Source organism: Cetorhinus maximus, chromosome 18 (genome assembly GCF_964194155.1).
Source record: "Cetorhinus maximus chromosome 18, sCetMax3.hap1.1, whole genome shotgun sequence".
In the NCBI taxonomy this organism is placed as follows: Eukaryota; Metazoa; Chordata; class Chondrichthyes; order Lamniformes; family Cetorhinidae; genus Cetorhinus; species Cetorhinus maximus.
The window spans coordinates 60,065,519-60,078,487 of NC_135896.1; the positions used below are offsets into that span (position 1 = coordinate 60,065,519).

At 43.2% G+C, this 12,969-nt stretch overlaps 1 protein-coding gene across 1 annotated transcript in view; it reads right to left on the minus strand.

Moving 5' to 3' along the window:
• Positions 1-7,875: 7,875 nt before the first annotated feature.
• trappc6b (trafficking protein particle complex subunit 6B) overlaps positions 7,876-12,969 on the minus strand; it is a 56,020-nt gene continuing 50,926 nt past the window's right edge. The window contains exon 6 of the mRNA XM_078562742.1: positions 7,876-10,513. Coding sequence (XP_078418868.1) covers positions 10,482-10,513 — 32 coding nt within the window. The 3' untranslated portion in view covers positions 7,876-10,481. The remainder of the gene's footprint in view (positions 10,514-12,969) is intronic.

Sequence of the window (12,969 nt, forward strand, 5' to 3'; positions counted from 1 at the left end):
CCTAGAAATAGTGGATGCATTGGTGGTCATCTTCCGAGATTGTATAGACTCTGGAACAGTTCCTAAAGATTGGAGGGTGGCTAATGTAACCCTGCTATTTAAAAAGGGAGGTAGAGAGAAAACGGAGAATTATAGACCAGTCAGCCTGACGTCAGTAGTGGGGAAAATTCTAGAGTCCATTGTAAGAGATTTAATAGGTGAGCACGTGGAAAGCAGTGGCAAAATCGGACAGAGTCAGCATGGATTTATGAAAGGGAAATCATGCTTGACAAATCTACTGGAATTTTTCGAGGATGTAACTAGTAGAGTTGATGAGGGGGAGCCAGTGGATGTGGTTTATTCGGACTTTCAGAAGGCTTTCGACAAAGTCCCACGTAAGAGATTATCGTGTAAAATTAAAGCGCGTGGGATTGGGGGTAGTGTATTGAGATGGATAGAAAACTGGTTGGCAGACAGGAAACAAAGAGTAGGAATAAACGGGTCTTTTTCCGAATGGCAGGCAGTGACTAGTGGGGTACCGCAGGAATCAGTGCTGGGACCCCAGTTATTCACAATATATATTAATGATTTAGATGAGGGAACTAAATGTAATATCTCCAAAATTTGCAAATGACACAAAGCTGGGTGGGAGGGTGAGCTGTGAGGAGGATGCAGAGATGCTTCAGTGTGATTTGGACAAGCTGAGTGAGTGGGCAAATGCATGGCAGATGCAGTATAATGTGGACAAATGTGAGGTTATCCATTTTGGTAGCAAAAACAGGAAGGCAGATTATTATCTGAATGGCTATACACTGAGAGGGGAATGTGCAATGAGACCTGGGTGTCCTTGTACACCAGTTGCTGAAGGTAAGCATGCAGGTGCAGCAGGCGGTAAAGAAGGCAAATAGTATGTTGGCCTTCATAGCCAGAGGATTCGAGTACAGGAACAGGGATGTCTTGCTGCAATTGTACAGGGCCTTGGTGAGACCACACCCAGAATATTGTGTACAGTTTTGGTCTCCTTATCTGAGGAAGGATGTTCTTGCTATAGAGGGAGTGCAGCGAAGGTTTACTTGACTGATTCCTGGGATGGTAGGACTGACATATGAGGAGAGATTGAGTCGATTACGATTACATTCACTGGAGTTCAGAAGAATGAGGGGGGGATCTCATAGAAACCTATAAAATTCTAACAGGACTAGACAGGGTAGATGCAGGAAGGATGTTCCTGATGGTGGGGGAGTCCAGAACCAGGGGTCACAGTCTGAGGATATGGGATAGACCATTTAGGACTCAGATGAGGAGAAATTTCTTCACCCAGAGAGTGGTGAGCCTGTGGAATTTGTTACCACAGAAGGTAGTTGAGACCAAAACATTGTATGTTTTCAAGAAGGGGTTAGAAAGGGATCAAAGGGTATGGGGAGAAAGGGATCAAAGGGTATGGGGAGAAAGTGGGAGCAGGCTATTGAGTTGGATGATCAGCCATGGTAATAATGAATGTCGGAGCAGGCTCGAAGGGCCGAATGGCTTACTTCTGCTCCTAGTTTCCTACTTTCCCGGACTGAATTCCATTTGCCACCCCTCCACCCACTCAACCAAACCATTGATATCATTCTGGAGTCGACAGCTATCCTCTTTACTATCAACTACATGGCCAAGTTTTGTCATCTGCAAATTTCCCAATTGTACCTCCCACATTTAGGTTTAAATCATTAATATATACAATGAACAGCAAGCACCCCAACACTGTGCCCTGTGGAGCACACCTGGAAACTGTTTTCCATTCACAAAAACATCCATCGACCCTTTGTTTCCTGTCACTGAGCCAATTTTGGATCCAACCTCCCACCTTCCCCTGTATCCCATGAGATCTCACTTTCCTGGCCAGTCTGTCATGCGGGACCTTGTCAAATGCCTTACTGAAATCCATGTAGACAACATCCACTGCACTACCCTCATCAATCCTCGTTTCTTCCTCAAAAAGATCTATTTAGTAAAGACATGATCTTCCCCTAATAAAACCATGCTGACTATCCCTGATCAATCTATGCCTTTCTGAGTGACAGTTTATCCTAATTATTTCCAGTAATTTGCCCACTACTGACATCAGACTGACCGGTCTATAATTTTCTGGCCTATCCCTTGTACCCTTTTTAAAGAATGGTACAATATTCACAGACCTCCAATCTGGTACCTCACCTATATCTAGTGAGGATTGGAAAATAAACTTCAGAGCATCCTCCCTGGTTTCCTTCAACAGCCTGGGATACAATCTGGCCCTCATGATTTATCCACTAATTTTCCACTGAAGCATTTTATGGGTCATTGTTTCTTTTTTTATCTATTTTTTTTGCCCTCCTGCTTGTGTTTTTTTAAATGCTGTTATCTGTAATGCTTTGCCTGACAGAAGATCTATAAAGACTTACCTATTCCAATGCGGTCAGCCAGTCTCCACTGTCTAAACTCCAACTCATTCAAAATTCTGCTTTCTATATCCGATCCTACTCACCTCTGCACTCACTCACTGACCTATCTTGGCTCCCCCAGTTCACCAATACTTTGACTTAAATTCTCATCTTCATGTTCAAGTACCCTCTTAACCTTGCTCCTTCCCATCTTTGTGACTTCTTCCTGCCATATAATCCTCAAGAATGGTGTTCCTCCAACTCCGGATTCTTGTGCACCCCTATTCCATTCACTGCTTGCTTTTTCAGCAGTTCAGAGCCAAAGGGAGGGAATTCCCGCCCCAAACTTCTCTACCTTTTAACAACTTGCATTTATAACACCTCTAACATGTGAAGCACCTTGGGGTGTTTTCCTTGGAATGTTAAAAAAAATTTGATGTAACTACATTAGGGAATGTTAGGCCAGGTGACCAAAAGCTTTGCTTTGTGTATAAGAAAAGTTAGTGCAAATTACACAGGGCCAACGATGAGATGGAAAGAGCTCCTGAAAAAAAAACAGTCGAACTTAAGCAATGCCTTAAAGCATGAAAGAGATGTAGAGGTTTAAGGGTGGGTATTCCAGAGCCTAGAGTTTCAGCAGCTGCCAATGGTGCAGTAATTAACAGAGGGGTTGAGGAGGAGCAGAGATGAGAGTTGTAAGGGTGGAGGAGGTTAGAAATAGGGGTGTGGCTACAGGAGAATTTGAAAACAATGAGAATTTTAAAATCAAGGTGTTGCTTAACCAGAAGCCAATATAGGTGTTTAAGACCTTTCTTAAAATTTCTCTAACCAAGATTTTAGTAATCCAGTCTAATATCTCCTCTTACGGCTTGCTGTCAGTTTTTGGCTGATTACATTCCCTTGCAGCATTTTGGGACATTTTCCTATTTTAAATATAGATGCAAGTTGTTCTTGCAGGAAACAGAGGGTGATGGTCGAGGGGTGTTTTTGTGACTGGATGCCTGCGTCCAGTGGGGTTCCACAGGAATCGGTGTTGGGTCCCTTGCTGTTTGTGGCATATATAAACGATTTAGACTTGAATGTCGGAGGGTTGATCAGTAAGTTCGTGGATGACACGAAAATTGGTGGGGTGGTAAATAGTGAGGAGGATAGCCTGAGATTACAGGAGGATATAAACGGTTTGGGCAAATGGAATTTAATCCAGATAAGTGTGAGGTGGTGCACTTGGGCAGGACAAACAAGGAACGGAAATACACGATGAATGGTAGGATAGGATCCTGAGAAGTACCGAGGATCAGAGGGACCTTGGTGTGCATGTCCATCCGGTCCCTTAAGGTAGCAGGACAGATAGAAAAGGTGGTTAAGAAGGCATATGGCATACTTGCCTTTGTTAGCCGAGGTATAAAGTATAAGAGCAGGGAGGTTATGCTGGAACTATGTAAAACGCTGGTTAGGCCACAGCTAGAGTATTGCGTGCAGTTCTGGAATCCGCATTATAGGAAGAATGTAATTGCACTAGAGAGAGGGGAGATCTACCAGGATGTTGCCTGGACTGGAGAGTTTTAGTTATGAGGAGAGATTGGATAGACTGGGGTTATTTTCCCTGGAGCAGAGGAGATTGAGGGGGGGCATGATTGAGGTGCATAGAATTATGAGGGGCACAGATAGGGTAGACAGGAAGGAACTTTTCCCCTTGGTGGAGGGATCAATAACCATGGGGCATAGATTTAAGGTAAGGGACAGGAAGCTTAGAGGGGATGTGAGGAAGAATTTTTTCACCCAGAGTGTGGTGGAAATCTGGAACTCTCTGCCTGAAAAGGGTGGTAGAGGCAGAAACCCTCATAACATTTAAGAAGTATTTGGATGTGCACTTGTGATGCCATGGCCTAATGCTGGAAACTGGGATTAGAATAGTTAGGTACTTGTTTGACCAGCGCAGTCTCAATGACCCAAAGGGCCTTTTTCTGTGCTGTCGACCTCTATGACAAACTTCTCTTCACAGAACAAAAACAGAATTACCTGGAAAAACTCAGCAGGTCTGGCAGCATCGGTGGAGAAGAAATCAGTTAACGTTTCGAGTCCTCATGACCCTTCGGCAGAACTGAGTATAGTTAGGAGAAAGGTGAAATATAAGCTGGTCTAAGGTGGGGGGGCGGGGAGAGAGAGAAGTTGAGGGTGGGGTGGTTGTGGAGATAAGCAAGCAGTGATAGGAGCAGATAATCAAAAGATGTCACAGACAAAAGGATCAAAGAGGTGTTGAAGGTGGTGATATTATCTAAGAAAAGTGCTAATTAAGAATGGATGGCAGGACACTCAAGGTACAGCTCTAGTGGGGGTGGGGTGGAAAGACTAACAAAGTTTTAGTTTAGATTTAAAAATAATGGAAATAGGTGGGAAAAGAAGAATCTATATAAATTATTGAAAAAAAAGGGAGGGGGGAGAAACGGGGTGGGGATGGGGGGAGGGGGAGTTTAAGATCTAAAGTTGTTGAATTCAATATTCAGCCCAGAAGGCTGTAAAGTGCCTAGTCGGAAGATGAGGTGCTGTTCCTCCAGTTTGCGTTGGGCTTCACTGGAACAATGCAGCAAGCCAAGGACAGACATGTGGGCAAGAGAACAGGGTGGAGTGTTAAAATGGCAAGCGACAGGGAGGTTTGGGTCTTTCTTGCGGACAGACCGCAGGTGTTCTGCAAAGCGGTCGCCCAGTTTGCGTTTGGTCTCTCCAATGTAGAGGAGACCGCATTGGGAGCAACGAATGCAGTAGACTAAGTTAGGGGAAATGCAAGTGAAATGCTGCTTCACTTGAAAGGAGTGTTTGGGCCCTTGGACGGTGAGGAGAGAGGAAGTGAAGGGGCAGGTGTTGCATCTTCTGCGTGGGCATGGGGAGGTGCCATAGGTGGGGGTTGAGGAGTAGGGGGTGATGGAGGAGTGGACCAGGGTGTCCCAGAGGGAACGATCCCTACGGAATGCCGCCAGGGGGGGTGAAGGGAAGATGTGTTTGGTGGTGGCATCGTGCTGGAGTTGGCGGAAATGGCGGAGGATGATCCTTTGAATGCAGAGGCTGGTGGGGTGATAAGTGAGGACAAGGGGGACCCTATCATGTTTCTGGGAAGGAGGAGAAGGCGTGAGGGCGGATGCGCGGGATATGGGCCGGACACGGTTGAGGGCCCTGTCAACGACCGTGGGTGGAAAACCTCGGTTAAGGAAGAAGGAGGACATGTCAGAGGAGCTGTTTTTGAAGGTAGCATCATCAGAACAGATGCGACGGAGGCGAAGGAACTGAGAGAATGGGATGGAGTCCTTACAGGAAGCGGGGTGTGAGGAGCTGTAGTCGAGGTAGCTGTGGGAGTCGGTAGGCTTGTAATGGATATTGGTGGACAGAGGCCCGAACAATCCCCATCCAGCACTACTCTCCTCCGTCTGGCTGAACTTGTTGTCACACTGAACAATTTCTCCTTTAACTCCTCTCACTTCCTCCAAATAAAAGGTGTGGCTATGGGTACCCGCATGGGCCCCAGCTATGCCTGTCTCTTTATGGGGTATGTGGAACATTCCTTGTTCCAGTCCTACTCCGGCCCCCTCCCACAACTCTTTCTCCGGTACATCGATGATTACTTCGGTGCTGCTTCATGGTCTCGTCGGGACCTGGAAAAACTTATTAATTTTGCTTCCAATCTCCACCCCTCCATCATTTTCACATGGTCCATCTCTGACACTTCTCTTCCCTTCCTTGACCTCTCTGTCTCAATTTATGAGGATAGACTGTCCACCAATATCCATTACAAGCCTACTGACTCCCACAGCTACCTCGACTACAGCTCCTCACACCCCGCTTCCTGTAAGGACTCCATCCCATTCTCTCAGTTCCTTCGCCTCCGTCGCATCTGTTCTGATGACGCTACCTTCAAAAACAGCTCCTCTGACATGTCCTCCTTCTTCCTTAACCGAGGTTTTCCACCCACGGTCATTGACAGGGCCCTCAACCGTGTCCGGTCCATATCCCGCGCATCCGCCCTCACGCCTTCTCCTCCTTCCCAGAAACATGATAGGGTCCCCCTTGTCCTCACTTATCACCCCACCAGCCTCTGCATTCAAAGGATCATCCTCCGCCATTTCCGCCAACTCCAGCACGATGCCACCACCAAACACATCTTCCCTTCACCCCCCCGGCGGCATTCCGTAGGGATCGTTCCCTCCGGGACACCCTGGTCCACTCCTCCATCACCCCCTACTCCTCAACCCCCACCTATGGCACCTCCCCATGCCCACGCAGAAGATGCAACACCTGCCCCTTCACTTCCTCTCTCCTCACCGTCCAAGGGCCCAAACACTCCTTTCAAGTGAAGCAGCATTTCACTTGCATTTCCCCTAACTTAGTCTACTGCATTCGTTGCTCCCAATGCGGTCTCCTCTACATTGGAGAGACCAAACGCAAACTGGGCGACCGCTTTGCAGAACACCTGCGGTCTGTCCGCAAGAAAGACCCAAACCTCCCTGTCGCTTGCCATTTTAACACTCCACCCTGTTCTCTTGCCCACATGTCTGTCCTTGGCTTGCTGCATTGTTCCAGTGAAGCCCAACGCAAACTGGAGGAACAGCACCTCATCTTCCGACTAGGCACTTTACAGCCTTCTGGGCTGAATATTGAATTCAACAACTTTAGATCTTAAACTCCCCCTCCCCCCATCCCCACCCCGTTTCTCCCCCCTCCCTTTTTTTTCAATAATTTATATAGATTCTTCTTTTCCCACCTATTTCCATTATTTTTAAATCTAAACTAAAACTTTGTTAATCTTTCCACCCCACCCCCACTAGAGCTGTACCTTGAGTATCCTGCCTTCCATTCTTAATTAGCACTTTTCTTAGATAATATCACCACCTTCAACACCTCTTTGATCCTTTTATCTGTGACATCTTTTGATTATCTGCTCCTATCACTGCTTGCTTATCCCCACAACCACCCCACCCTCAACTTCTCTCTCCACCCGCCCCCCCACCTTAGACCAGCTTATATTTCACCTCTCTCCTAACTATACTCAGTTCTGCCGAAGGGTCATGAGGACTCGAAACGTTAACTGATTTCTTCTCCACCGATGCTGCCAGACCTGCTGAGTTTTTCCAGGTAATTCTGTTTTTGTTTTGGATTTCCAGCATCCGCAGTAGCTTTTAGCTTTTTGTTTTTTCTCTTCACAGATTCTACCTGACCTGTATATTTCCAGCATTTTTGCGGGGGATATTGTGGGGTCACAAGTTGGTCTCAAAACAAAATGTCACTTCCGTAGATCTCCTTGACCACATGGCCAGAGATTTATATATATGTAATTGGTACAGGTACAACCACTGTCTAAATTCTGATCAATATTTAACAGATTGTAGTTCCTCTTTCCTCAACTATTCTTTTTCCTTTTAGTGGAACTTGTCCCAAATCCTAATTTAAGCACAAGAGATTATAGATGTACTGTACTTTCAATATTGTTGGAAAAACAGTACTATATTTTTCATACTTTTATTAATGTTTTAGATCCAGTCAAAACATTACAATAAATCTGACAAGTTATAGAATCTATCAAATTCAGAGGTTGGTCTGGTATACACAAGCTATATAAACTGAGCATGCTTATTCACTGAAAGAAAAATTAGAAACAGATTACATTTTAATCGCAAGCCTGTATATCAAATCTATTTTCATAATGCTGGCCCAAGTAAGGAATAAAAATGGATTGCACTGTAATATTTTTTCTAAACTCCCTAATTCTCAACAGATCTCAACCTATTCTACTCAATTTCAATCTTTTACATACACACACTTCAGTCATATAAAGTGTGTGATATGCTCTCCAAACGAAAGATGCATTGCCAATTATCGACATAACATGCCCAATTTAGTGAAGAGAAAAAAACCTCAATGTCACTTACTCACATGAATGGTTGCTTTGGCTGACAAAGTGAGGAAAAATCTAGTTTGTTGGATTGGACAAATAAGCATGACTGAGAACAATTAAACATACCAGGTTACCCCCCCAATTTAGTTTTCAAACATGATTTTAAATTATGGAATCCATGTTAACTGCTATCAAATTGTATAAATTGAACCATAAAGTTACGGTGCAGAAAGAGGCCATTCAGTCCATCGTGTCTGCACTGGCCGAAAAGAGAAACTAGCCGCTCATTTTAATCCCACTTTCCAGCACCTGATCTGTAGCCTTGCAGGTTATAGCACTTCAGATACAGATCCAGGTACCTTTTAAATGAGTTGAGCATTTCAGCCTCAACCACCAACTTAGGCAGTGAATTCTAGACGCCCACCACCTTTTGGGTGCAAAAGGTTTTCCCATGTCCCCTCCAATCATTCTACCAATCACCTTAAATCTATGCCCCCTGGTAATTGACCCCTCAGCTGGGGGAAACAAGTCTTTCCTGTCCACCCTATCTAGGCCCCTCATAATTTTGTACACTTCAATTAGGTCACCACTTAGCCTCCTCTGCTCTAGGGAAAACAACCTGAACCTATCCAATCTCTCCTCATAGCTGCAATTTTCAAGCCCTGGCAACATTCTTGTAAATCTCCTCTGCACTCTCTCCAGAGCAATTATGTCCTTCCTTAATTGGTGACCAGAACTGTACACAAAATTCCAGCTGTGACCTAACCAGCTTTTTATACTGTGTTGTCATTATTACTCCCAAGACTAGTTTCAAATGGTTACCTCTGCAGATTTCACTCGTGAAGCCTTAGCTTGCACCTTCCAGCAGAACATGCTGACCATACAGTACACAGTAAAATTTGGCATTTAAACCTGTTAGTGTGAATATGCAATTTCTCTCCCCATTCCAAGAAAAATATTTGCAGAGTTCTTTATTAAGGAATAAACCTGTGGATTAAATTCCAAGGAGCAGTATATGGAAAAAAAAAAGTCCAAAACTTAGTTTTATTTATGCATAATCAGAAATCACATTGATTCTTTCTCTCACTATATCCTCTTCCTCTCACTATATCCTCTTCCTGTACACAACCAAAGTAACTATTCATGTGAGTAAATGACATTGTGGTTCTGTTGAGGTACTAAGGTTTTCTTACTTTGCCTCCATTGTTAGAAGGGTGTTGTTAAGATCAACATGCTATCTCTCCATGTCTTCGGTTACAAAAATTGAAAAGCTGTCAACATTAAAGACAGGCTTGCATTTATATAACACCTTTCATGACCACAAAGCAACCAAAAACACTTTACAAGCTAATGAAATACCTTTGAAGTGCAGTCACTGTTGTAAAGTGGCAGCCAAATTGCACACAATAAACTCTCAAAAACAGCAATGTGATGATGACCAGATAATCAGTTTTTAGGATTTTAATTAAGGGTTGCATATTGGTCAGGACATCACCGATAATTCCCCTGGTGGTCTTCAAAATAGTGCTGTAGGATCGTTTTATGTCCACCTGAGAGAGCAGATGGGGCCCTGGTTTAACATCTCATCTGAAAAATAACACCTTTTACATTGCAGCATTTTTTCTGTGCCAGCCTCAATTTTTGTGCTCAAGTCTCTGCAGTGCTACTTGAACCTGACTCAAAAGACAAGGGTGCCATCAACTGAGTTACAGCTGATTTCATCATAACAGGCCCAGTAAACTAACTAAAGATCTTTACCTAAAACAACCTGTCCCCCTTTGGGAAGCTGTTGCATATTTCAAGCATTTTATTCTAATTAAATTTCAGCCGTTGTAGGCATTTTCTTCTTTCAATCTCAAATGGATAAAGTGGTGCAAAATAATAATTGGAGTTAAAAAATGAATTGGAACAAAAGAAAACAGATAAATCAGCTCGATTACATCCATAAAAACATTTAGGATACACAAGTCCAAAATTTTATTAACCTAGTCCAAAGTGAATTTTTATTCTGCCGGATGGCATTATGATCATTGCAGTGGTATAAGTGTATCATGAAAGTCACATTTAAAAATTGCAAAACTTAATCACATAGCTAAAGACAAACATTTATGTAAACAAAATTCATTATAATGCCATTTTACAGAACATAATGAAATAACACTTCCATGGTTTTAAATAATCTAGATCTGCGAAGCTAATACTTGTGAAGATATCTTCTACATCTTTTGTATCATTACTTGGAATTTACCTGCGGAAAGGACAAAAACAGTAAGTTAACCACTTTCTTTGGTATATAAAAGCACTTCCAATTATTTGTATAAGTAAATAATTGTTTTATCACTGTATTTTAACAATCATACAATTATACCTGAATTTGAACACATTTTGGGTCAAACTGCACTTTTCTTAAACACATCATTCTTTAGCTTTCAAAAGAAATAAATACAAGGCAGCTTAGTTACTGCAGAGGTAACTGCGGACTTTCAACCCCGAGTACTGCAGGTAGATAACAAGCTCGATTTGTATCCATTTTGCCAGAACTCTGCTTGACTACCAAGAACAGAAACTCGGATAAAGAGTAGTAACTGCATAGAAGATGGTCAGCTAATCAAAGAATATTGACAAGTTATGTGGAGGAACCCCTTAGCTCCACATTAGTATTAATAAAGAGGTAGTACTCGAAAAATTAGTTGGATTGAAGGCTGATAAATCCTCTGGACCTGATGAGCTACATCCCAGCGTGTCAAAGGAGGTGGCTATAGAGATAGTGGGTGCATTGGCAAATTCTATAGATCCTGGAAAAGTTCCTGCAGACTGGAAAGTAGCAAATGTAAGTTCATTATCTGAGTAGGGGGGAGGGAGAAAATGGAGAACTAAAGACCTGTTAGTTTGACGTCAATATTAGGGAAAACCTTAGAATCTATTAAAAAGGATGCGATAACTAGATGCTTGGGAAATAGTGATCGGGCAGAATCAACATGGATTTATGAAAGGGAAATCATGAGCAGAATATTGTGCTCGTCAGGTGGGCGCGTGCCCGACCCGAACAAGCATAAAATGACATGCAATGACGTCGGGAGAGCGTCCTGATGTCATTGTGCACTCACACGATATTTTGGTCAGCTTGCCCGCCGACAATTAACAGGCCTATTAAGGCCATTAAAGTAATAATTAAATGAAATTTTTTGCTGCCGTCCAACCTTACAGTTGGCAGGCAGACGAAAAGATCAAGTAGCCTTTGGATTTTTTAAGGAAACCTCATCCACGAGTGGGATGAGGTTTCCAACAGCAAATAAAAACTAAATTAAAATTAAATTAAAATTTTTAAATTTCATACATAACATGTCCTCCCTCACGTGACAGAGTTACATGAGGGGACATGTTTTTAAACATTGCTTAAGTTTTTAATTTTAAAAATCTTCAGTTCCCTGAGGTAGCTCTGTGCCTCAGGGAGCTTTTACTGCATGTGCCCATGCACATGTGCGAACTTCAGCACTCATCATAAACCTGTTGGATGTTACTTTAGCATAGATAAAGCAGAACCAGATGATGTGGTGTATTTGGATTTTTGGAAGGCTTTTGATAAGGTCCCACACAGGTTAATAAATAAAAATAGAGCACATGGGTTTGGGGATAAAATACTGGTATGGATTGAGAATTGGTTAACAAACAGAAAACAAAGAGTGGGACTAAACAGGTAATTCTCAGGATGGCAGGTTATTACTAGTGGGGTACCGCAAGGATCAGTGCTGGGTCCACAGCTGGTCACAATCTATATAAACGATTTGGATGTGGGGACCAAATGTAATATTTCCAAATTTGCTGATGACACAAAACTAGGTAGATGTGTAAGTTATGAGGAGGATGCAAGGGGGCGTGGACAGGCTAAGTGAGTGGGCAAGGACATGGCAGGTGGAATATAATGTGAATAAGTGTGAAGTTATCCACTTTTGGTAGAAAAAACAGAACAGCAGAGTATTTTTTAAATGGTAGGAGCTGGGAAGTGTTGATGTCCAAAGGTTCTAGTTCATGAGTCACTAAAAGTTAGCATGCGGGTGCACGAAGCAATTAGGAAGGCAAATGGTATGTTGGCCTTCATGACAAGGGGATTTGAGTACAGGGGTAAAGGTGTCTTGTTGCAGTTGTAGAGAGCCTTGGTGAGACTGCACCTGGAGTAGTGGCTACAGTTTTGGTCTCCTTATCTAAGGAAGGATATACTTGCCATAGAGGGAGTGCAACAGAGGTTCACCAGACAAATCCCTAAAATGGCAGGATTGTATTATGAGGAGAGATTGAGGAAATTGAGCAGGTATTTTCTAGAGTTTCAAGACAGCTGATCTCATTGAAATCTACAAAATGCTTACAGGGCGAGACAGGGTAGGTGTAAATAGGATGTTTCCCCTGGTTGGTGAGTCTAGAACCAGGAGAAACAGTCTCAGAATAAGAGATAGGCCATTTAAGACTGTGATGGTGCAGAAAATTTGGATTTATTTTAAAGTGCCAGCCAGGACCAGCAGCTAGGGTGCCAAAGCATACACGGACAATCACAGCCTTACATGAAAGCTAAAAACTTGTACAAAGGGCTCAGCTGTAAATTTGCAATTAGGAAATGGGAGACACACATGGGTGGGGACACGGGATGACTCGATCAAGAGATGGGGAAGGCCATTTAACACTGTCTGAAAGCCTCGAACCACATCCAGT